This window comes from Echiichthys vipera, assembly GCF_963691815.1.
Source record: "Echiichthys vipera genome assembly, chromosome: 3".
Classification (NCBI taxonomy): domain Eukaryota; kingdom Metazoa; phylum Chordata; class Actinopteri; order Perciformes; family Trachinidae; genus Echiichthys; species Echiichthys vipera.
The window spans coordinates 13,370,390-13,391,871 of NC_139828.1; the positions used below are offsets into that span (position 1 = coordinate 13,370,390).

General features: G+C 38.9%; 2 protein-coding genes and 1 long non-coding RNA gene across 3 annotated transcripts; all 3 read right to left on the reverse strand.

Moving 5' to 3' along the window:
• Window positions 1–1,845: 1,845 nt before the first annotated feature.
• On the reverse strand, window positions 1,846–7,581 carry LOC310945120 (calreticulin-like). The gene is made up of 9 exons (XM_083911115.1): window positions 7,328–7,581; window positions 6,694–6,795; window positions 5,836–6,039; window positions 5,508–5,602; window positions 5,070–5,279; window positions 4,824–4,937; window positions 3,699–3,842; window positions 3,345–3,437; window positions 1,846–3,205 (listed from the first exon to the last, which is right to left on the reverse strand). Exons 1-9 carry the CDS (start codon window positions 7,419–7,421, stop codon window positions 2,972–2,974), a joined length of 1,290 nt encoding a protein of 429 aa, XP_083767241.1. The 5' UTR covers window positions 7,422–7,581; the 3' UTR covers window positions 1,846–2,971.
• A 1,434-nt stretch (window positions 7,582–9,015) lies between these two features.
• tor3a (torsin family 3, member A) lies at window positions 9,016–15,019 on the reverse strand. The gene is made up of 6 exons (XM_083911255.1): window positions 14,748–15,019; window positions 14,387–14,509; window positions 12,884–13,149; window positions 11,765–11,940; window positions 10,569–10,693; window positions 9,016–10,247 (listed from the first exon to the last, which is right to left on the reverse strand). The coding sequence occupies exons 1-6, from the start codon at window positions 14,911–14,913 to the stop codon at window positions 10,000–10,002; spliced, it is 1,104 nt and encodes a 367-aa protein (XP_083767381.1). The 5' UTR covers window positions 14,914–15,019; the 3' UTR covers window positions 9,016–9,999.
• Window positions 15,020–16,013: 994 nt separating this feature from the next.
• Window positions 16,014–19,627, reverse strand: LOC310965875. The gene is made up of 13 exons (XR_014593792.1): window positions 19,611–19,627; window positions 19,074–19,117; window positions 18,857–18,901; window positions 18,419–18,465; window positions 18,178–18,224; window positions 17,954–17,989; window positions 17,742–17,775; window positions 17,510–17,552; window positions 17,285–17,334; window positions 16,866–16,910; window positions 16,659–16,688; window positions 16,372–16,429; window positions 16,014–16,109 (listed from the first exon to the last, which is right to left on the reverse strand). It is a non-coding gene; the product is annotated as an uncharacterized lncRNA (long non-coding RNA).
• Window positions 19,628–21,482: the final 1,855 nt, after the last annotated feature.

Here is a 21,482-nt window from a genome sequence, read left to right on the forward strand (position 1 = left end):
GCTGCGCTGCTGCCAGACACGCAGGCCGCTGCAAAAACCTGGACCCGGACCTGCACCACTGGATTCATTCATAAGACTGGACTGCAGACTTTATTCATGCAAACTATCATCTGTCAGTCCAACTAACATATTACAAATAATTCATAAACATTTTTGCTGTTTTTAGCTTTTTATAAATCTTAATTTGTTTTTGTTTTACTGTGTACTAGGCTCATATTATATGTGTTTTTGCATCTGTTGTTGATGCTTTTGTTATTTGCATTACCCTCTTTTGCTGCTGTACCACTGTATATTTCCTCACTGTGGGGCTAATAAAGGATTATTTTATCTTATCTTATAAATGCAACAATCAAGGATTTTAGAAATACTGAGCACATAAGTCGCCCCTACGACTGGACTGCAGACTTTACTTTACACTACAAGACTGTCATCTGTCATTCCAAACAAATACGGATAAAAGAAAACATAAATTATAAATAAATCATAATTTAAATCATGAATTCTTACTGTTGTTTGCCATTTTTAACTGTTCATTTGTTTTTACTGTGTACATAGACTATTGTACTTGTATTTTTCATCTGTTATTGATGCTTTTGTTATTTACACTTTCTTCTTGTGCTGCTGTAACACTGTAAATGTTCTCACTGTGGGGCTAATAAAGGATTATACTATTTTAATTATTTTAATACAACAATTAGAGCTTGTGCAAGGATTTTAGGAATACTGAGCTCATAAATCCTTCCAGTGCACACACAACCCACCCATTTTCATTTAATAATTTGTATTTCACACATTTTATGTAGAAAATTTGCTTAACCTTTCAATTATACATCGGTGCATTTTATTCCACCAAAGCCCTCTCCACACAAGCAGCACTTAAAAATCAAGTAATCACGAGTTCTTCGTGTGTCTATAAGCCAAAAAAGTTGTCAAATTGAAATATAATGAGTCTTAAAAAATAAAAAAAAACCTACCATATTTACATATTTAACTTTAGGAAACCCAAGGTAAAAATCAATGCCACCAATCACCTTACTAATGTAGAATTACAAGAAAAAATCCTGTATTGTTCAAAATCTGAACATAAGTAAGTACATAGGTATGCTCAAATGCGGTTTTCAAAATGTTAACCATTAATTTTGTTATTACTACCATTAGGTAGAGAAGCTAATTTAAACTACCTAATACACAGCTGGGTTGTTGAATCTATACATAATGTCATCTTGTTTTGTATGTGAAATCTTATTTCAAAGAAACTAGAAAAATATAGCTGTCAGATAAATGTAAAAAGTACATTTGCACATTTTCCCTTGCAGTCAATGATCATGCACTTATGCACTTACACACGCACATTTTTTTATATGATCATGTCACATGTATGAGAATAACACTATTTATTATGTGCCCAATTTAACTGATGTACTTATACATGATACGTTTTAACCGTTTTTATGCAGAAAAACCTAACCAAGAACAAGGGTCGCAATTTAGCCTTGGCTAGCAATCCTAAAAGCAACACATTATTGTAGCCTCAATGATTTTTTGCATTGTCTCTGAGACCTTGACAAAAGAACAAATACATAATTAAATAAAAATGTTGTTGAGTAGAAGTATAAAGTAGCATAAAATTAAGATACACAAGTACAAATATCTGTCAAATGTACCACCACTGCTATTAAACAACAAGTAGGATGAACCAAACAAAATGCAACTTGAAAAAAAACCATAAAAATGTCGTACAGGTCTGTGCTATCCATGTAAACACATTCAAAATATAAATACACTTTGAATATAACAAAATAATAAAATAAAATGAATGAAGACTTCTCATTTCCACTGGTTGATTTTAATGGACAGAACACCTGGCTTTCTTTTCTTTTTTTTTAACACAGCAACATGAAAACTTTCCCACTTCAATTACTACCATTAGTACAAAATGTGTCTTTTACAAAAGGATCATGTCTCAGACTGTTTGGGACAGTGTGTTGGGGTACAGCAGTGCAGAGGTATTAGCATCAGAAATGAGGAAAACTGGTTGTGTACACCTACTATAAGTAAACCTAAAGTGACCACGTACCAAATTAACGCAAGCTTACCTGTTATCAGAGTGCTCTCATGTACATCTGAGTTTGAGCAGTTTCCTTAGACACAAAAGAGTACAGTATGTGCACCGAAGTGAAAAAGTGTTAACTATACAGTACAAAACTATGCAAGGGATTTCATCTTAAAGCATCCCATATTACCACCCTATGGACGACTGATTTTTCAACAGGTTGTCAAATGTTTTTGTGTCAGTCCTGATTCACTCTCACTCCTCATGCCATTAACCTTTGTTCAAATCCAGGAGTTTAAATAAAAACAGGCAAGACAAGCCTGTGTAATTGTGTCTGACTGTCGAATCCTTTGAGATTGATGGATCTTTTTTTTTTTTTTAAATAAAAAATTGGGGGCAATGATGAGACAGAGTGACATGACTGACTGCAAAACAAACATGTGACACAGATTAATAAGACAAACAAAACACATGAGGTAAACAAAACATTTTCATGGTCTCATCCACACACCAAATATAGCTTTTCATGTCACCACAACATTACACTTCATATAAACCCAGATTTTCAAAGAACGCAAAAGACAATCCACATATTTCTGTTGGGTATAAACTGGTTGATTTGATTTCCTGTCTTCTTGACATTCGTTATGACATCTCCATTCTTTCTATGACTATTCCTTGTTTAATAATAATATTAATAATAGTAGTAGTAGTAGTAGTAGTAGTAGTAGTAGAACAACATGGAAACAGGAAACAGAACAGTAATTGCCCTTTTTCACCTACTGCCTTTGCTTTGTAAACAAACAAACAAACGAAAAGCCCAACCCCACCCCAGGGTACCAGTCATGGGGGTCTATCATCTCATCTCCAGCCTCGTTCCAATGGCTCATTGACAGAAAGTCAGTTCCTGCACAGAGTTTATAACTCATCCTTGAGTTTAGAGTCTGTGCCTTCATCGTCCTCTTCATCCTCCTCCTGCTCTTCCCCCTCTTCCTCCTCCTCTTCTTCTTCTTCATCTTCCTCCTCCTGCTCCTCGTCTTTCTCTTCTTCCTCATCTTCCTCCTTCGCCTCCTCTCCCCTCTGCTTGTCGTCTTCCTCACGTTTCTTTCTCTCCTCCTCCTCTTGGCTTTCCTTCATCTTCTTCTCTGCGTCCTGCAGAGGATGCACGCGAGGAAGACAAATTGAAGAGTGATAAACAGATGATGCCTTTGTAACAGTGGTTGTTAACAGACAACCTTACTTGATGCTTCACCTTGCGAGCAATTCAATTAGATAAAAGTTTTGGGCTGACCTTAGTTTTACCCCATGTGTCGTTGCCTACTTCCTCTGCCAGCTTTGGGTCGTTGGTGATCAGGAAGTTATCAAAGATGGTACCAGATTTGACCTACATAAAAAAGTGAATATTTTACTGTCAGGTACTTCATGCAAACAAATCAAACAAAAGAAATGCTTCCTATATCTCAATTTCTAAGATAACATCTCATGTTTGAACTTCAAAAGAGACAGGTTTGCACTGACTGAAAGCAGCTGTGTACAAACCAGAAACACACTCAAACATAAAATAAATTGCAATGTCTCAAACTAACTTTTCAGCAAATTCACTCTCTCACTCAGTAAGTAAGACTCAGCTACAGAATCTTCTTACCTGCCACAAGTCCAGTCCAATCACGCCGATGCTGTCGTATTTATAGATCTCAGAGTCGGCTGTGTACTCCGGGTTGTCGATCTCAGGGTGGATCCACTTGCCCTTGTAGGCAGGATTGCTGATCTCTTTGGGTTTCCACTCACCCTATTAACACCCAGACAGTGTGGTTAAATGTCAGAGGAATCACAAAAGCAAAACACATATGCTGATTAAGACGTTTATTTGGAATAAATAAATAGCTCACGCTAGTTGCTGGACAGATTGCATGTTAAAAAGTTAATGAGGCAATAATGTGTCAAAATTTTGGCCGTGTCCAAAATCACTGCCTTATTTACTCATCTTTCACTGACAGATTGATCAATTTAATATCTATGGAATAGTGAATAATGGTGTACAAAAGTAGTTTATTGCTCTGTAAAATATTGTTTTTGTTACCCTGTGGGAATCTTTGAGGCTTATATGGGGCATACATCTTATCTATCTTTTTACGTACAAGTACACAAGAGAAAGTGTAACAGCTGTACAGTGTGTCAGCTTTAAAGTGAGCAGGGTGGTAAAGGCCACGACACGTTGTGTAGTAATGGGTAGATTTTTGGACGGAGGAAGCCCAAAAAGAGCAGTCAGGGGATTTGGTTCCAATTCTGTGTTAAGAGCCTGTTTGAGGGTTTGAAATATATCAGACCAAAATTCAGCAGGCTTCGGGTACGTCCAGAACATGTTTGCGTGGTCAGCTGAGGACTGCTTACAGCGGTTACAAGCATCACTGTGGCTAGGGTAAATCTTAGCCAGTTTAGCGTTGGTGAAATGGGCTCTATGGAGCACCTTCCACTGTAAGAAGCCGTGCCTGGCACAAATCGAAGATGAGTGTTTTAGAATGTCCCTCTACTGGACCTCAGTAATGTCCACCCCCAAATCCTTTTCCCGTGATTTTTAGCGGATACAGTGGGGACATATTTTATTTTTTACATATTTAAAGAATTTTGGGGGGGATACGGAGTGTAGTGAGATATTGGACACTCAAATAAAATGGTGTTAATATAGAGTATAAGGTAGCAAAGAGGGAGTTATTTTGGACACGGATAGACTGGACATTGTATATTAAGTGTTATAATTATTTGCTATTACCTTGTAATCAGGGTTAGCGACCATAGGAGGCTCCCACTCTCCGTCCATCTCTTCGTCCCAGTCATCAGGCTTCTTAGCATCAGGATCTGGGATGTTCTCGGGCTTGTCCCACTCCTACCAAAGAGATACAGGTGAAGACACGACTTCACAAAACATTTTAAAAAGACATATGGGTTTCATAAAAATAAAGTGAATGATGTCTGTTAAGCACAAGATAGGTGTGCGTCAGTAGGAACTCGGACTGACCTCTGGTTTTTGATCATCGGGGTCGGGAATCTTCTCCCTGTCATCCCAGTCCTCTGGCTTTTTGGCTTCAGGGTCCTTGATTTTTTTGGAAGGCAGGAAGTCCCAATCATCCTCCAGATTGCCGGATTCAACCTTCTTATTGTCAATTTTGACCTCGTAGGTGTTGTCAGGGTTGACAACCAGCGTGTACAAGTGAGAGTACTCATCGTCCTGCAAGGGAAAAGTAATTTCAGCAGCTATTCTGACACTTTATACTTTACACTGGTGTCCTTTAGTTTTATGGTAAAAAAGACAACAATGGTGCTATAAATACAAACTGCTAATGAATTGGAACAAACTTTAGGATCAATTTCTTCATGCAATGGGAATTAGAGAAAAAACTTCTGCCATTTCCAAAGTAAGAAAAAAAAAATCAAAATACGTTTTTTGATGTCTCACCTTGCATCTGATGTCCTTGTTAATCAGATGGTTCTTGCCTTTGTAGTTGAAGATGACATGAACTTTCTTTGTGCCAGGGCCACAAATATCAGGACCTGGACAAGAAAACAAATAAACGAGGAAAAATGTTAAAAGTTAACAGTAGTGAGTGTTTATTTTATGCCTATTAGTCTGTGTATACAACGTTATTAGGAGCTGTCAAAGTCTGTTGAAACAGATTCAGAAGAAAAATACCATTAACACAGATATTCCAAAATTGTCTAGGTGACTTACAGATGACTCGTACTGTTATAAATGTAGGAATATACATAAAACGAGCCACACTCACCGAACATGATGTTGTAGACGGAGTCTCCGTGCATCTCTTCCTGGTTGAGGCTAGAAGGGAACAATTTAATGTAGCCTCCACCACAGTCAATGCTCTGCTCGTGTTTCACAGTGAACTGGATGACCAGAGGCTCGCCCTGGTTGTTGAAGTCATCAAAACGGGATGACGAGGCGTAGAAGCGGGCGTCCTGGCTCGTCTGCAGACCTGCGGCGGGAGGACAAAAAAAGTTACTGAAGTGTATCTGTATTCAGGAAAGATCCAGCCTTATGTATAATCCATCAATGTGGTTTCTATTATTGTTCAGCTTATCTTAAATGTCTAAATTTGAACCTGTCTCTCCGCAAGTTGTACAGCAGAGAGACAGCATGTTGTGAGGATGTCATGTAGAGACAAATACTGAGGCTGCTCCACAGAGAGTGAATAATGAAACAACTGAGATGCTTTGACAGCAACCATGATGATTTCACTGGGCACAAATCTCATTTAGAGTTGCATGTGTAGATTTAGACTTTACTTCTAAGACTAACTTGAATAACTGTCTCTGAATTATTGGGTCTCTGTAAATCATAAATAAATCAGAGTGTGGTCTAGACCTAACTTGACTCGTCAGATGGTTCGTTACACAGAACCATGTGAACCTGTGAATCTCACTTGATCTCGTGGTGTCGAGAGAATTCAGCTGCCGTGCAAGCAACCACCAAATAATTAAGTCTCCCACTCAACTTCCTCAACAGAGACCGCAGAGAAACAGAGGGTTGAGACACACCCTTCTTTTATCAAACACACCCACAACAATGTGGCAATGAACCACCTTGCACAGATCCAAGTGGGCGGATACAATTTAACCTTTCCACTCACCTTTGTCATTCTCTGCATCTCCGTAGAACTTCCCTGCAGTCAGGACCAACTTGCCGTAGTCTGACTTGTGCTTGGATTCCATCCAACGACTCTTCCAGGCATCTGCACAAACGAGTGGAGTAGGTTCAGCAGCTGCACAGCAGTCACTGTGTCTTAACACACTCACAAGCGGCTAATCCACCACTGATGATGCATCAGTGCAGGTGCACTGGGAATGTTTTACACTGCAGGGACATGACCACCTTCACTATATACACAGTGTTTTATGAAAGAGGACAGTTAGGTAAAGAAGGGTACCAGTGGATGACCAGGGGAGAGCTGTGCAGGAGGGGGATGGGGAGACAGACAGGGTTTAATGATAGCTGGGGAGGTAAACGGGAGAGGACTGAGAGAAAGGGAGGGGAAGTGGGGGTCAAAAGATGAACGGTGCCCATGTAGACTAAATGCAAAGTGAACAGTAAGCAGATAATGCACCACAGAAATGTCAAAAAATAAATAAATATCCACACCACTCATGCACTGATTAAATACTACAACATATGATATATTAACAGTTTCAACTAATCACAACAAAACAGTTAAACAATGTAGATATCCATTAATTAATAAAATAAATCAATCAAAAGGACCTCACCCCCATCTTCAAATTGCTCTCGGAAATACACAGTGGACTCGACCAGTACCGATGCAGCCGACACGGCCATCAAAAGCAGCGACAGGGCTGTCATTGTGACGAGCTGAAGCACCCCGCCAAATAAAACAAAGACTATAATAACAAATAAATCTGTATATTCTGTGTACACCGCACAGCAGGCGTCGATAGTCGGTCCAGTCTCTAATACAGTGATGGTACAGTGAAAACCGCTGAGACGCAGCCGCCGCTCTCCTCTCGGCTCGGAACAGATGTCTGAATCTGATTGGACGTCGGCTCCGAATCTCAATAAGGAAGCGTTCGCTACTCCCGACCAATCAGAGGAGAGGAAATCTGGACGGATAAGTGCGGTGGCCAATGAGAGCAGACCACGCGTTCGCTTGGTACACGCCCAAGGAAGAGTGATGATGAATCATGGAGGAAAATCACAATAAACCTTCAAAATCTTGCATTGAATACATCGAGCAAAAAGACATTACAGAGATTTCGACTTGATATTGAGTGTTTTTGAAATTTCTAACAACTAGAAGAAGAAATAATGTGTCATTTGTTTTATCATTGTTTGTATAACAGATTATTTTGGGTTGATGTTCAACATTTTAGAAGAATGAACACTGGGCAAACAATTCAATCTCAGGATAAAGAAATTCTTCTTTGTTCTGATGGGAAAATATGTTATTTTTATTGGGGATATACCACATTCACAAGAAAAAAATGGGTGGACAGTAAGTTTTTTATGTTCTTAAAATAAGGATTTTCTTCATCATCACAATTAACATGTTAAATGATTGTAAAATCCGGGATATATATCAGTTTTTAAATGTATCTGAAGCCAGACTAAATGTAATAATTCGCCTTAAAAAAACATTTTCATTTTCACATTTTCATTTTTAAATATTCTCTCCAAACATATTTTGTCATATAAATAAATAATTGTATACGTTTTGATTAACAGTTTGTCTATAATCACAGCTTCTCCTTAAGTCAAATGTTCACGACACCTCTATAAGTTGAACCATGATTGGCTTTCAAGCTAGTTGTGATGTCACACATTGTGTTTAAACTATGGCGTAAGGTGAGCAGAGAAACTTCAGCAGCCTCAGTGTTGAACTCTGCACATACATTATTCTGCACAGCGAAGCTCACTCGTCTAAGTGAACAATAAGCAAAACCTGTTTTTTTAGTGGAGGATTTCAAGGCTTACAGTATGTGGGGCTGCACCTACCAATGATTTTCATTATCATCTATTTTCATTAATCATTTCTTGATTGTCAGAAACAATGTAAAATCCCTACAAGTTGACCTGTTCTTGTTTTGTATAAATCTTTTTTTTTTATCTTAGAAGTAATCCATCTATTATCCCGGAAGATGAGACAAAACAGTAAATATTCACATTTGAAAAGTATAAACTGATAAAAATGATAGCCAGTTAATCACTGAATCCTTCCAGCTCTTGATTTCTGTAGGATGTTTTGTTTTTTTAACCATCCCTGGCACTATTTTAAGAAATGGAGACATGGTAGACACTATGCAAAACATCAAGATTGCTTAAGTTTACTTGACAGATGAATCCTCATAAATGATTGCATTAAATAAAACAACGACTTTTGTTGATTAATGTAGATGTTTATTTTCTTAAAACCCTTTCGGACATTTCTCTTCATGTTCGTCTTGTGATGTGACCCTGAGCTTTGGCACTGAAAACAAGTGAGGAAACCAAACCGTGAAATGTATGTGGTGTGTGAAAGTGTACATGGATGATAGCGATAAAGAAAGTCAGTGAATAAAAACATATTGTTACCTATGCCCCAAATTAACACAATATATTAGGTACTGATGACAACACCATGACATGTATCAAGGTTCATATGACACAATGAAATCACTGACAGTAAAAAATAACTTATCAAAAGCGCTGTTATTAAACACATTTACACAAAGAAAAAAAAATCAAACTCTCAAACAGATTCATTGCTTTTGACACGTGTACTCTCACACACTTGCACCACAGGATCTTTTACATTAGCTGTTACACCCTCCATAGTGTTCACACTACAGTCCCTTTTAGAATATTTACTAATACCTTACACTGCCACCAAATGTGCATTCAAACAACTCCACAAAAAGTTATCTAGTATAGTAAGATGCCAAAATGTGTCACAAATGATGTCAATAAATAATCAGTGAAAATATAAGCACAATGTCTGACATGCAAATACTAACACATGAAGTATGATCTTACCTAAACTTAAATAAACGGTGCAACTAAGACTGTGGCCAAGGCAAACAGACACATACAGTGTGACAAAAAAAATAAAATGTATCGGTATCTTTCTTTGACAAAACACTGCGAGCATTCAAAACAGGCAGGTGAAGAAGAGCATCCACACTGCACATCGTGACCATCTGGCAGGACTCATGTCTAGAGGGTGGGTCGTGCTGCTTTCCCCTCCAATACTGGATCAGCCCTGCTGTCTGGCCTTCTCTGAGGGACCTGGATAGACACATGTTGTATCTGTGGGGGGACAGTACGTAGAGCAGAGCAGAGCATAGCAGAGAAGACACATCTCCTCTGTGGCTCTGTATGCGGATGGGCTGGTAAAGCAAACTCACACCTCCTCCAGGTCTCTCTGTCGTTCAGTTTGTCTCTCCTTCTATGGGAGAAAGAAGTTGATCCGCTGAGGTATTGACTTGCATCCCTGGGCTGAGAACAGTCTCTCCTCTTTGGGGACATACAGCATCGCCTTGGCCACCTCGTCCAGCGTAGCTTCATCTGTCTCCAGGCCTCGTGCTGCGTAGGCGTCCCGTGCACAGAGCTTGACATGGCGGTACTCCAGTGGCAGGAATGGCACAAAGAAGTCGATCAAGTGGCCAGACATCAGCTCACTCTGAGCAAACCCACCTGAGAGAGAGAACCATGCGGAGAAAAGCATCCCCAAAAATAATTAAAGCTTCACCAATCGATGTTTTATTTAATCCAGAAAGGATTTCTCTTAGTGCATGAGGGCTGCTTATGCCCCCACAGAATCAATGCTCCAGTCTGCCGCTCTACGCTTTCAGCTTTTAGCTAATTATCTTGGTCAATTAGAACAGTTGAGTGACTTTAATGCTTACCTACCCCCACCACACATGTAAAAAATGGGTGAAATGTCAGAGAGCTGAAGTAAACAATTACACCACTACTGAAGACGTAAAGATACATAAAGGCAGCACCGCAGCATACCATGAGACTCCATAGTTTCAGCTCGTAGCCGATGCTCCAGGTCTTCCATACCGATGTCTTCTCGATTTTGACCGGAGTGCCAGAAGTCCAGCGCTACATCATTGATCGTTGCTCCACCAATATTGCTGTAGAGACAACAAGCACGTCAAAAACATGATGTGAAGTCTCTGCAGTTGTTGATGTTCATGGAGGATTTGATTATGAGTGGTGTGGTTGGCCTCAGCAGTGCAGTGATCACAGTATCAGTATCACAGATTAAGGCTGGCAAAATAAAAAAGCTTTTTTCTTTTTAAATCGTCATTTTTAAATACATTAACTTCATACTTAAATATCGATATTCTGTTATTGTGACACTTGTTGTCATGTATTTTAATTCAAGATTCTCCAAAAATTGATGTAATCAAATAATTTGAAAATATAACTTGCATGGCCAGACCTTTCTCCATGTCAGGCTCATTATTCAGGGAAAAAACGCTCTGGCTTGTTTGCATCTCTTTAAACCACGTATGTGGCGCTAAGCCTGATGGCGAAAATAGAAAAAGGGGAGGAGAAGGCCTGACATCACATACCGAATATCAGACGTTATACCGGCGCTGTACATTCGGTAAGCCAGACTATTCTGATAACAATACCAGTATCCATAATGTTTAAACTGCTGGACTGGATAATCGGGAAGTAGGTGAGTCTATATGCACAATATGCAGCAACTGTTTACCAAGTTCCATGGCATTCATTCTCATTATGTACTTCATGTTCATGTTCAATAAAGGGTTTAACCATACAACAATGATAGCAATGTTATCACAGGGCTGTTAAAACAATAATGTAATTCTTAAAAGTTTTTTACAGTATTGGATCAGTACTTGGTATTGGCCGATATGGTATAAGTAAAAAATCGTATCAGAGCATCTCTATTATTTAACATGTGTTTTTAGACTTTATGTTTTAGTGATCCTAGGCCTCTCCTACATCATATTGCTACAGTGTATTGAAAAAAAATTCTATATTTGACTGAACAGATAAGCCAGTAGAAATCAGACATGAGTTATTGAAATCATGAAAAATCCATAAAGAGGGCTAATGGTGACTCAGGGAGAAACATACTTCATCACAGATGAGCTGCCAAAATACCTGGGAAAAAGGCGGGTTTTCCACCCAGCTTCAACGGACTGGACGTGCCTGATATATAAACCAACCTGAGGAAGAGGAAGATGGCTCTGCGGTAGCTGACGCCATCCACATTGTCATAGTGATCCATGTAGGGTTTGATGGCATCGATGAGGCCCGGGTGAAGCTTCTCTGCCTCGTCGAAGATGAACAGAGTCTGTGGGCAGCGCAACACCATGTCCCGGATCGCCTCTCTCAGCTGGCCCTGGATACAGAGAGAAAGAGCGAACTACAGTGTCAAATAACAATAAAGTCTCTATATCTACGGAAGACAATGAAGACAAAATTTATTTTTGACTGTAAAGGTTTCAAGTTGAACTGATAGTAAATGATCAACTTTTAGGTAACATTTGCTATTCACTCTTAATATACATACTATTATATACAGTATACTTTAAATATTAAAGGGGCTGTACTCAAAATACAAAACAAAGTGGGCTGGGATTTGTTTTTTACTATAAAAATGCTCCGACTGTCGAGTCCTTTAAAGTAAATTATAGCTGCTATAGTAGCCAAAACATAACGTACCTCAATTAGCATTATAAAAAAGTTGAAAAGGATTTGTACTCAGCATAAACAGCCATAATGACCATGTGTATCTTTTTTTATTCAACAGGCTTTTACTCTGTAGCAATTTGGCATCTTCCTCTTTACTATACTGTGGTTCTTTTTAGATTTTTTTCAGATTTGACCCCATTTCACTTCATTCATAAGGGACAAGAGGTCAGAGTTTTAGAATGTATTTTTATCATTAACCTGTGAAGACAAATAGCAGAAATGTCCACGTGCAGACTCTGCAAATTTTGATAGCATCTGGGTTTAAAGGTCATCCTGTGTACTATACCCGGTTAAATTAATTTGTGTGATGACACTGTGTCAACACTGTTTTGAAATCTAATGCGGTGATTGTGTAAAAATGTGTGCCTGGGACTACAATGACACCTGTGACCTGGTTGGACAAACGCCATGTACATCAGAACTTGTACGACCAATGTTAGTTTTGAAGCATCTGTCTGGACTTCTAATCATTTTTACACTGAATTACAACACAGACTAAACATCTGACTAAGCAAGCACCAAGAACACTGCCAGCGTGTTTCTGGCACAGGACGGCAAACTCTGTGCCAAGAGGGCTCAGAGTGTCATACCTTGTACGTGTCCACCAGCCTGGCATGTGGGAAGTGGAACGGGGCGATGAACAGTCGCACACATTCGCTCTTCACCCCATCACGATACAAGTTATCAGCGATGATCCGGGCGACGTAGTTCTTGCCGGTGCCCGACCAGCCGTGGAAGGAGAGTGTCAGTGGCTTGTTAGACTCTGGGTTGTTGATAAAACCCTGGATGGCTTTCAGAACCACAGACTGAGCCAGGTGCTGTCCGTGGAGCTTCGTCTGAAGGTCCCTTGCCAGACCTGTACATGTGTGCACAGAAGAAGCTCATACTTTAAAAACGGCAATACCAGATATTAGTATAATTTTTGCATGTATCAGTCCTAGTTAGAATTAACATCTCTTAGCATGTCACTACAGTCAAGCAGAGAAGATCACTGGTGCTACTGAAGTCACTGTCAGACAATACTTTGTGACAATATTCAATATCTTACATTCAATGTCAAAAGGCAATCAGGGAAAGCAACTAAATATCTAACTATGTAGTTGATGAACAGCTTATAAATGTAATTCAACCTGCTGACCTCTTATACAACAGGCCACATAAAGAGCAAAGCACTCTGAATCTCTTCTCAGATAGTAACTTATGTTGGCTTTTACTTCCTGGCTTTAATGTAAAAAAAACAAACATTTGGATTTCATAATAACACAATAATAAAGTATTCTTCATTCATTTTGGTCTTCTCAGTGTGGAAAAGGCTCTCAAGCAGAATCAAATCTATTCAGTGTCAGAAAACCTGAACCACGCATCAATATCAGTCTCACCTCCTGTAAAATATATGTGACACAAGGGACCTAATCTATTGTTACAGCCTACTGTATAGACATGGCACTTATTCACCTCAAAAAGAACATTTTGTGTAAATGTAAAGTTTCAGAGTCAGAAGTAAGATTATTAAAGCAGTATTTATTACTGATGTCAACGGACATGATATAATGTAAATCTATAACTAGCATAGTTTTGTGACATGATGTCCTATTTTCTTTATGGAATTGGATAAAGTACACAGACGTTGACTTGAAAAAAAAAACCAAGAAAGTAAATACTGTGATTTACAGCCCAGAGACAGTACATTTGCTGGCTTGGTAACAGATAATCGGGATTACGTAATCAGATTGCAAGAAATAAGTAATTATAATCAACCCAGATTACATTTGAAAAATGTTTTAATGTTACATTATCAAGGATTACTTGATAAGATATTTTATTATGTCTTGATCACTGATGATTAATGGATATACATTTTTATTCCTTTTTTATTAATATTGTAATAATGTAATATGAACATTTTTGAGTTAAGGCTCCTCGTGCATGTTTGATGTAAATCATGTTTGATTTTAAAGTAATCCCAACATATTCTGATTTGATTACTTTATTAATTACAAAAAAATATATTCAGTGGGTAATCTGACACAGCCTGCTCACGGGACTGTATAACACATAAGTAGTAAATCGCAACCACCAAGATGGAGTGGTACCTGTGATGTTGTTGGTTATCCTGCAGTCTCCAGAGTCACAGCACTGGCCCAGGCTACAGTACCACTGATGCAGCAGGCTCGAGTAGTCCTGAGGAAAACCTGCCCAGAGGTCCTTTGTAGGAACTGCTCACATCAACACCAAGACAATCAGCCAGTTATATATATATATATATATATATATATATATATATATACTGAATATATACAGTATATCAATACTGTGAGTCAAGCTAATCAGCAGGAAGAAATGTAGTTAAGCGTGATATGCATACATAGGCTACAGCTTGTGGTAAATCTATCAAGCATTACATAACAGCTTGCGATATGACAGCTGTCATTGCATGCATTCATTTCTTCTTACCTTGCTGTGTAGCATCGTCTTGGTTGGGCTGACACTCCCCCTCCCATATGTTGCAATAAATGTAATTAAAATAGTAAGTGGAAACATTTGAAATGCTGTCGAGGTGGAAGAAGTCTGCCTCTGCGGACAGAGCCCAGAGGAGAGGCAGCAGCCAGCGCACAGACATGGGTGAAGAGGCGGGTCCCAGGCGGCCGAAACAGGACTGATCACCGCAGCCCGGGTCTCCTCTACGGTTTATCGAAACCCAGCTGTTTGCAGAGCCAGATAGCTACCCATCTCCTCCATTGTGGCGAAGGAGGGGCGGGGTTTTCTTTCCTTGTGTACTGCGCATGCGTCATTTAGCGCCGCCCGTCGTCAAAGGGGATCACTGCTCTGTATGAACAAAGAGGCTGTAATGTTTTATGACACTGGTTTCATATACGCCCTCGGGGAATAAATGAATGCATTTCACACGTTCATTACCTTTTAATAACCTGTGATTCCTAAAGGCAACACTATTGCACACAGGAGTAGAAAATAAAATCACCTCAGACGCTTTTGTGAAGGAGACGCTACAGAATCCGGTGATGTCATAGATGCGTCACTTCCGTTAAATGTGCCTCAACCAGACTATAAAAAAAGGAAACAACCCTATATCAAAACTAAGATCCTTTTTCATGAGCTTAAAAACAAATAATCGTGAGGGAATTAATGCAAAGATGCATATTTAGTGAACCGGCTTTTTTCTGGAGTAATCAGTGTTTTGATATAGAAGTTAACAAAACCTGGGTTATGTTTTTTCCCCCCAATCTCAAATAAGGTGCACAGATGTTATCCTGTTTTGTAAAATGTTGATCCTCTGCTCCTGTCAGATACACATTTTTTGGGGAAGGCTTTTAGTCAAACTGTGGCATGAAATCACTTTAAATAGTTATGTATACAACTCATCTCACTTGTGTTTTTGAAAATGTCCTTTCAAAAAGTTACCAGAAACCTAATGGTTTCCATTTCTTACTCTATACTTGAGTATTGCACCAACCGCAAACGAGTCCTTTGTAATGAATTTGTTCTGTAATGATACATGTACAATGTGTCCATAAAGTGCCACAAGCCTCACATTAATGTTTTCATATTTGTTATGTAATCCACAGTACAGGCTGGGATACACCCTTTATTCAAGGGTGTCTGACAGTAAAATTAAGTCATGTGTAGCTATTAAGTGTAACTAGTTAAGCAGCAAGGAGACTGCCATGATTCAGAGTACACATCTATGCAACAGACAAGGTATGTTTTTAAAAGAATTTATTGCCACAATGAAGCAAAAATTGACAGTTCATATTCATGCGTTGTCCAGCCTTGGTCACAATCCAAAAAGGGCAGCGCCTGGGAACGATGAGAAAAAGTTATTGATTTCCTTTTTCATACAAAAACATGAATATTCAAGTAATTCCTTTCTCTAGACAAATGCATGGACTTGTCTTTTACATCAGCAGATGTACTTGTGCATTGACTCCAATAAAATTGCAAAGGTTTAAAACATTGTACAAGAGGAATGATATCAGTTAACCTCTGATTACAATAGTAAGCGGCTGCAGCCCAAATGGACAGCAGGGTTTACATTACAAACCAGCAGGCTCATACTCACTTTATAGCAGTATTTTGGCCTAGACAAGGTTTCCTCCCATGATCTTCACAATTGCATTCTGCATGGGAACAAAGATAATTGCGATTAAAATAATTTAGGGAAAACTTGCACAAAACAGATGTTTGGGGACCACAGCCTCAGAAAAAAATGGAACGGTAGGAGTATAATCATAGGAATCATTTGGCAGAATCTTTTCATCACTGGTAGGTGGGTCTTTTTGATCTGAGATCTTAATGTCTCACTAGTCTAGTATTCACTCATCTAGTTGGAGGACCTTAAATGCTTACCAAGGTCAGGCTTGAAGATCCAGCCCTTTCCTGGAGGAGGAGGGGAAAAAAAATTCCTTATTACAAGTCAGTGACTTTCTTTTAAAGAATTTGTTCAATGGGTTACTCAGTAACAGATCATCCACATTAAAGTTCAGGTCAGACATTTGTTAGGACATCACTGAACCCTTTTCATTTAGCATCTTGTGGGTGGATTTGCATTCTCACCTCAGGTTGATTTTGTTCACACCTGCCTCCAGAGTCAATGATCACCTGTAGAGACAGAACAGCATAAGACAAATATGCACACCAAACATTAGGATGACTATTTAAACACTGACCAAATCAGCTAGAGCTAATTAACGGACTCCATGGTGTATAGTCAGCTGTCACTTTATCATCACAGGTCAGTCTACAGGGATCACATTGAGTTTACGACAAAGGCAAACAACCCAAACACTTTCAGACCCAGATGAGGTGGAGTTCAGGAGAAAACTGGCACAAGTGTAGAGATACACTTTGGTAATGCAAAGCTTAATGACAATGTAGGAAATTAAAGTAACCATTAATGATGTCAGGTAAATTTAACTAGATACACTCCACTGTCATCTAGGCCCATGGTGCTTGACATTTCTTTTCATGCTCACCATGCCGTGTGGTGCATGTTCTTGTCCTGACAGTCACAATCCCACTTGGTCTGCAAGGAGAGAAGAGTTTGTTATAAAACTATGAATAAAAGTACATTCTTGTTTCTTAAAGAGAATCCAGATCAGACTAAACGACAGACTTCCTCAACTGGATCAGAGACCTGATTCACATTCATCACATCTGAATGATATTAGCTTAACGTCAATCTGTGACATGATACTTACAAGACAAGGCTGCGCCGATTCCTGACAGCAAGGTCTTACATGTCTGGTTGGGATGAAAGAAGATTTGTTAGCATTATGCTTACGACACTTGAGGTTATATTAGCAATACTGCCGATACATCAGATAGGAGCGAAAGACAATAGATAGATTCTTCATGGTTAATCCGCTGAACTATGCACTCATCATTGTATCAGACATTCTTAAAGAGTGTTTCACTAGAGCAATGTCTCACCTTCACTTTGCCATTTGGACTGCCAGTCTTGTTTCTGTAAATGGGAAAGGTGTTAAAAGCTACCATGGCTACCAAGAAGCCTCGCTAGTCAACAAGGTCGATACATCAGATAGGAGCGAAAGACAATAGATATTCTTCACGGTTAATCTGCTGAACTATGCACTCATCATTGTATCACAGATAATTAGTTGCACTGCCACTTTTCAACTCACCTTCACGTCGCCTTTTGGACAGCCATGGTCTCATGTCTGTAAAGAGAGAAATTGTTAAAAGCTACCGTGGATATCAAGAGGCCTCACTGGCCGTTGAGGCCGATACATCAGATAGGAGCGAAAGACAAGTTATTCTTCACGGTTAATCTGTTGAACTATGCACTCATCATTGTATCAGACCAAGACCTGCAAAATGTTCACTTTAAGAACAAAGTTGAACGCACCTTCAGCTGATCCAAGACCATCCAAAATCAGAGCCCAGCACAGACACCTGCAAGAGCAACGGTAGACATTAGTAAGGCAACATTTAAAAACCATGCAGGCGCTTCTTTATCCGCACTGCATCAGCAAACAAGTTCTCTTTCACTCTTATTCAGAGAGATTCCCAATTGTTTTGTAAACAAGGTCATCATTAACAGTTTGTTTAAGGCAAAATCTAGAAGGTAAAATAATCTGGTCTGTTACCTGCTCTGGATGTCATTGAAGAGTCATGTCAATGATTGTGTGCACACCTGCAAGAACAAAATAAATTGAGCAATCAAAACCATCTTGGAGTTTGCAGATATCAAGTTGCCTGTGCCTCAGATAAATCAACTGGTGGGTTGAAAGTATCGTCATCCATTTGGTCAAGAGTAGCAAATAAATGTCATCACTGCAGCACAGGGGGAATGTGCAGGATAAAGGCAGAGTGATGCTTCTGGGTGTGAATCTGGACCATACCGCATGCTTTAAGGGCCAAAAGCCAATGTGCAGCGGTTGAACTAAACTCAGTTAAACTAAGCCAATTCATGGAAAATCTTGGTTCTGCCCATCAGCAACTCAAAGCTTCCGTTTGAGAAAACTGATCAGGGGACACCCCAGAAGCATTAATCCGGCTTAACTGTTGAGTAAAACTAGACTTACCAGCGTGTCCTCCAGATGTTCACGTCGCCGCCCTTTCCCTGGGACCTGTGGATAAACTCCTCTTTAGTACCACATCAGTCATCTTATAAGATTAAATCCTAGCTTAGCTCAAAGTCTCAGTGTAAAAATTCTCAGAAATCACATCTGTCCACTACTCTTAAAAGCATCACTGACTTTCAGATTGGATACGCAAAAGTTAAAAAGAAAAGTATCTCACCAGCAGGGTGTTGATGTCGTTCACAGCTTGAAGTCATTTTCAACCTAAAGCAAAGTAGGCAATTTGGTTAGAAAGCTCAAGATATTTTAGATAGTACAATATGCACATTTAAAAAAGGTAAAAACTAGCAACTATTAGCACATGAACTGTGCAGTTAAGGCCCAGTTTAAGCCTCGCCCCATGCGGTCAGAAATGTTGGCATTCTTCACAGTAATTCAGATGTCCCTACCAACATTTATATCATCATAGTCATGGGAACAGTGCAGCGTAGTGATCATTTATGGATAAAAAAGATTAGCTGCTATGATAGTTAGCGTATGATCACGCGTAATGAGGCACGTGGCGGAGGCCTGCTGCTACAGTCAGGTCCTCGAGCGCCAGTGTTCACATCCAAGACACGGAAAACTAACAAAACGCACAGATTCGGAATAATAAATATATAAACGTAACATCACCACACTCTGAACTGCTAATATTCAACAATGTGCCGAATACGACTATTACAAAATGACATGTAAGAGCATGGTAGATAATCACCTGATGAGCAGCCGAGGAATGAGGACCGGCAGAGGGTGCGGAGCGGTTTTATACAGGATGTCGCGGTGGCTTATGGGAAAATAGTTCACCACTCGCGCCCCTGCTGGCCTGTCGCGTCATTGGAATAATTCTATTATAAATTATATATTTATTTAAAAAATAAATAAATTAAAACTACCTTTAAGTCCCTCACCCCTCCAACGTGAGGGAAGTTGTCATACTATAACTGTAAACAATTAAATGAGCTGCAGGAGTGTGAGTGTGTGTGTGTGTGTGTGTGTGTGTGTGTGTGTGTGTGTGTGTGTGTGTGGGGGGGGGGAAATCTCCTTCCAGGAAGTCAATGGTAGTGGCCGCATGGTCTGAGTGGAAGCATGTTTAAATACATATAACTTGAAAATAAAAATATATTGAACCTCTTAAGAAACACATCTGATATAATTTTGAGAAAAAATATGAATATATCGTCATAAGGAGATGTCGTGATATCAAACGAAAGGTCTTGGCCTACTGAAATCCACATGCGATGCACAGAGGGACACACTCTGGGCCTAATCCAACAGTTAGAGTCATGCATGTATACTCTGATAATGATTACAGTGAGTTTGAGAGTGACAGCGAGGAAGAATTTCTCCCAGAATTAGATGTGGGAGGGAGAAAAACACTAGTGTACCAACAATTTCTTACTCCTGGAATAATAATAATCTACATCATACGGTACCAGAATACATTTGAACAGCAGACTGTGACCAAGTGTGGATGGAAGTAAGGAGGACCCTATAAATAATAGTTTTGTACATTTGAGTACTAAAATGTTTTCTTTTGGAAGGAGCTGAAGTATCATCTGAAGATGAACTTATTTAGAGGGAAGAAAGGGCAACCTCCTGAATACACCTGAGGATGTTTTTCAGCTCACACAGTGGAGAACATGCCATCATTTCAGCTTTATGCACAATCTGATATGCACAATATAACTGTTCTGAACAAATACTATATATAAACATATTCAAATCTTATGTATTTCACTAAATTATCGTTGTGATTGTTCTTGATGTTTCACTGCCTGCCCTTACAGCACATCTGACAATTTTGATCACTGATTCAATATCAGATAGCTCCAATCTTCTCAAAAATAGGATGAAATATTTTGTGATGAATAACATTAATGTAATTTAGTAGAGGACTAATTAAGTGTTAGTGACCTTGAAAACAGTAGTTTGACTAAAAAATAAAATTAACTCAAGGTCTATTTACTCACTAATTTTTAATTTTTATTTATTTTTTCTTAGTCAGTGCATATTAAATGACCTAAAACTAAACTTTAATTACACGATGCATTGTACAAAATGTAGTAAGCAAGCAGAAATATAAAAATATGTAATCCATATTCGTTTACTCACATATGAATTTTTTCTCAGGATGTCTGTAAATTATGTTACTGAGCTTTTCCAAAAGTTAATCAGAGCTCAGGTTCAGGTGTGTCAATTGATTTTTAGTAGTTTAGTTAACTAAAAATTTGTTATGAATGAATTCTTGCCATATATTTGTGTCATTAGCTCATTTTCTTCCAGCCACGTGTTGTAAAAGGGACCAGTCAAAATCTAGTTTTAAGAAAATGACTTGTGTTTTTATCGTACTTACATGGTATTGGCATGTTCACAAAAAAAAGTTCTGTTCTGGTCTAAATACTGTAAAAAAATTTGACACTAGTTAGTGTTCTTCCAACATAAAGTACTGGTTTGTTTCTGGATAAATGATACAGCTGTCATGTAGTCTTTCCTCTCTGTCACCGTGTGTTGAGCTCTTTACTTAAACATCACTTGAGGTAATGCTCACCTGAAATAACCATGACAAAATAAACTCATGGAGATTTAA

Excerpts from the sequence above, each read along its gene's own strand:
- LOC310945120 (XM_083911115.1), bottom strand. The coding sequence starts at position 7,421 with ATGACAGCCCTGTCGCTGCTTTTGATGGCCGTGTCGGCTGCATCGGTA. Across the intron at positions 5,603-5,835 it reads CGTCTACAACATCATGTTCG|GTCCTGATATTTGTGGCCCT; the intron begins GTGAGTGTGGCT and ends TTTCTTGTCCAG. Across the intron at positions 4,938-5,069 it reads CCGATGATCAAAAACCAGAG|GAGTGGGACAAGCCCGAGAA; the intron begins GTCAGTCCGAGT and ends TCTCTTTGGTAG.
- tor3a (XM_083911255.1), bottom strand. The coding sequence starts at position 14,913 with ATGTCTGTGCGCTGGCTGCTGCCTCTCCTCTGGGCTCTGTCCGCAGAG. Across the intron at positions 14,510-14,747 it reads AGACGATGCTACACAGCAAG|TTCCTACAAAGGACCTCTGG; the intron begins GTAAGAAGAAAT and ends TGATGTGAGCAG. Across the intron at positions 10,248-10,568 it reads TGAAACTATGGAGTCTCATG|GTGGGTTTGCTCAGAGTGAG; the intron begins GTATGCTGCGGT and ends TCTCTCTCTCAG.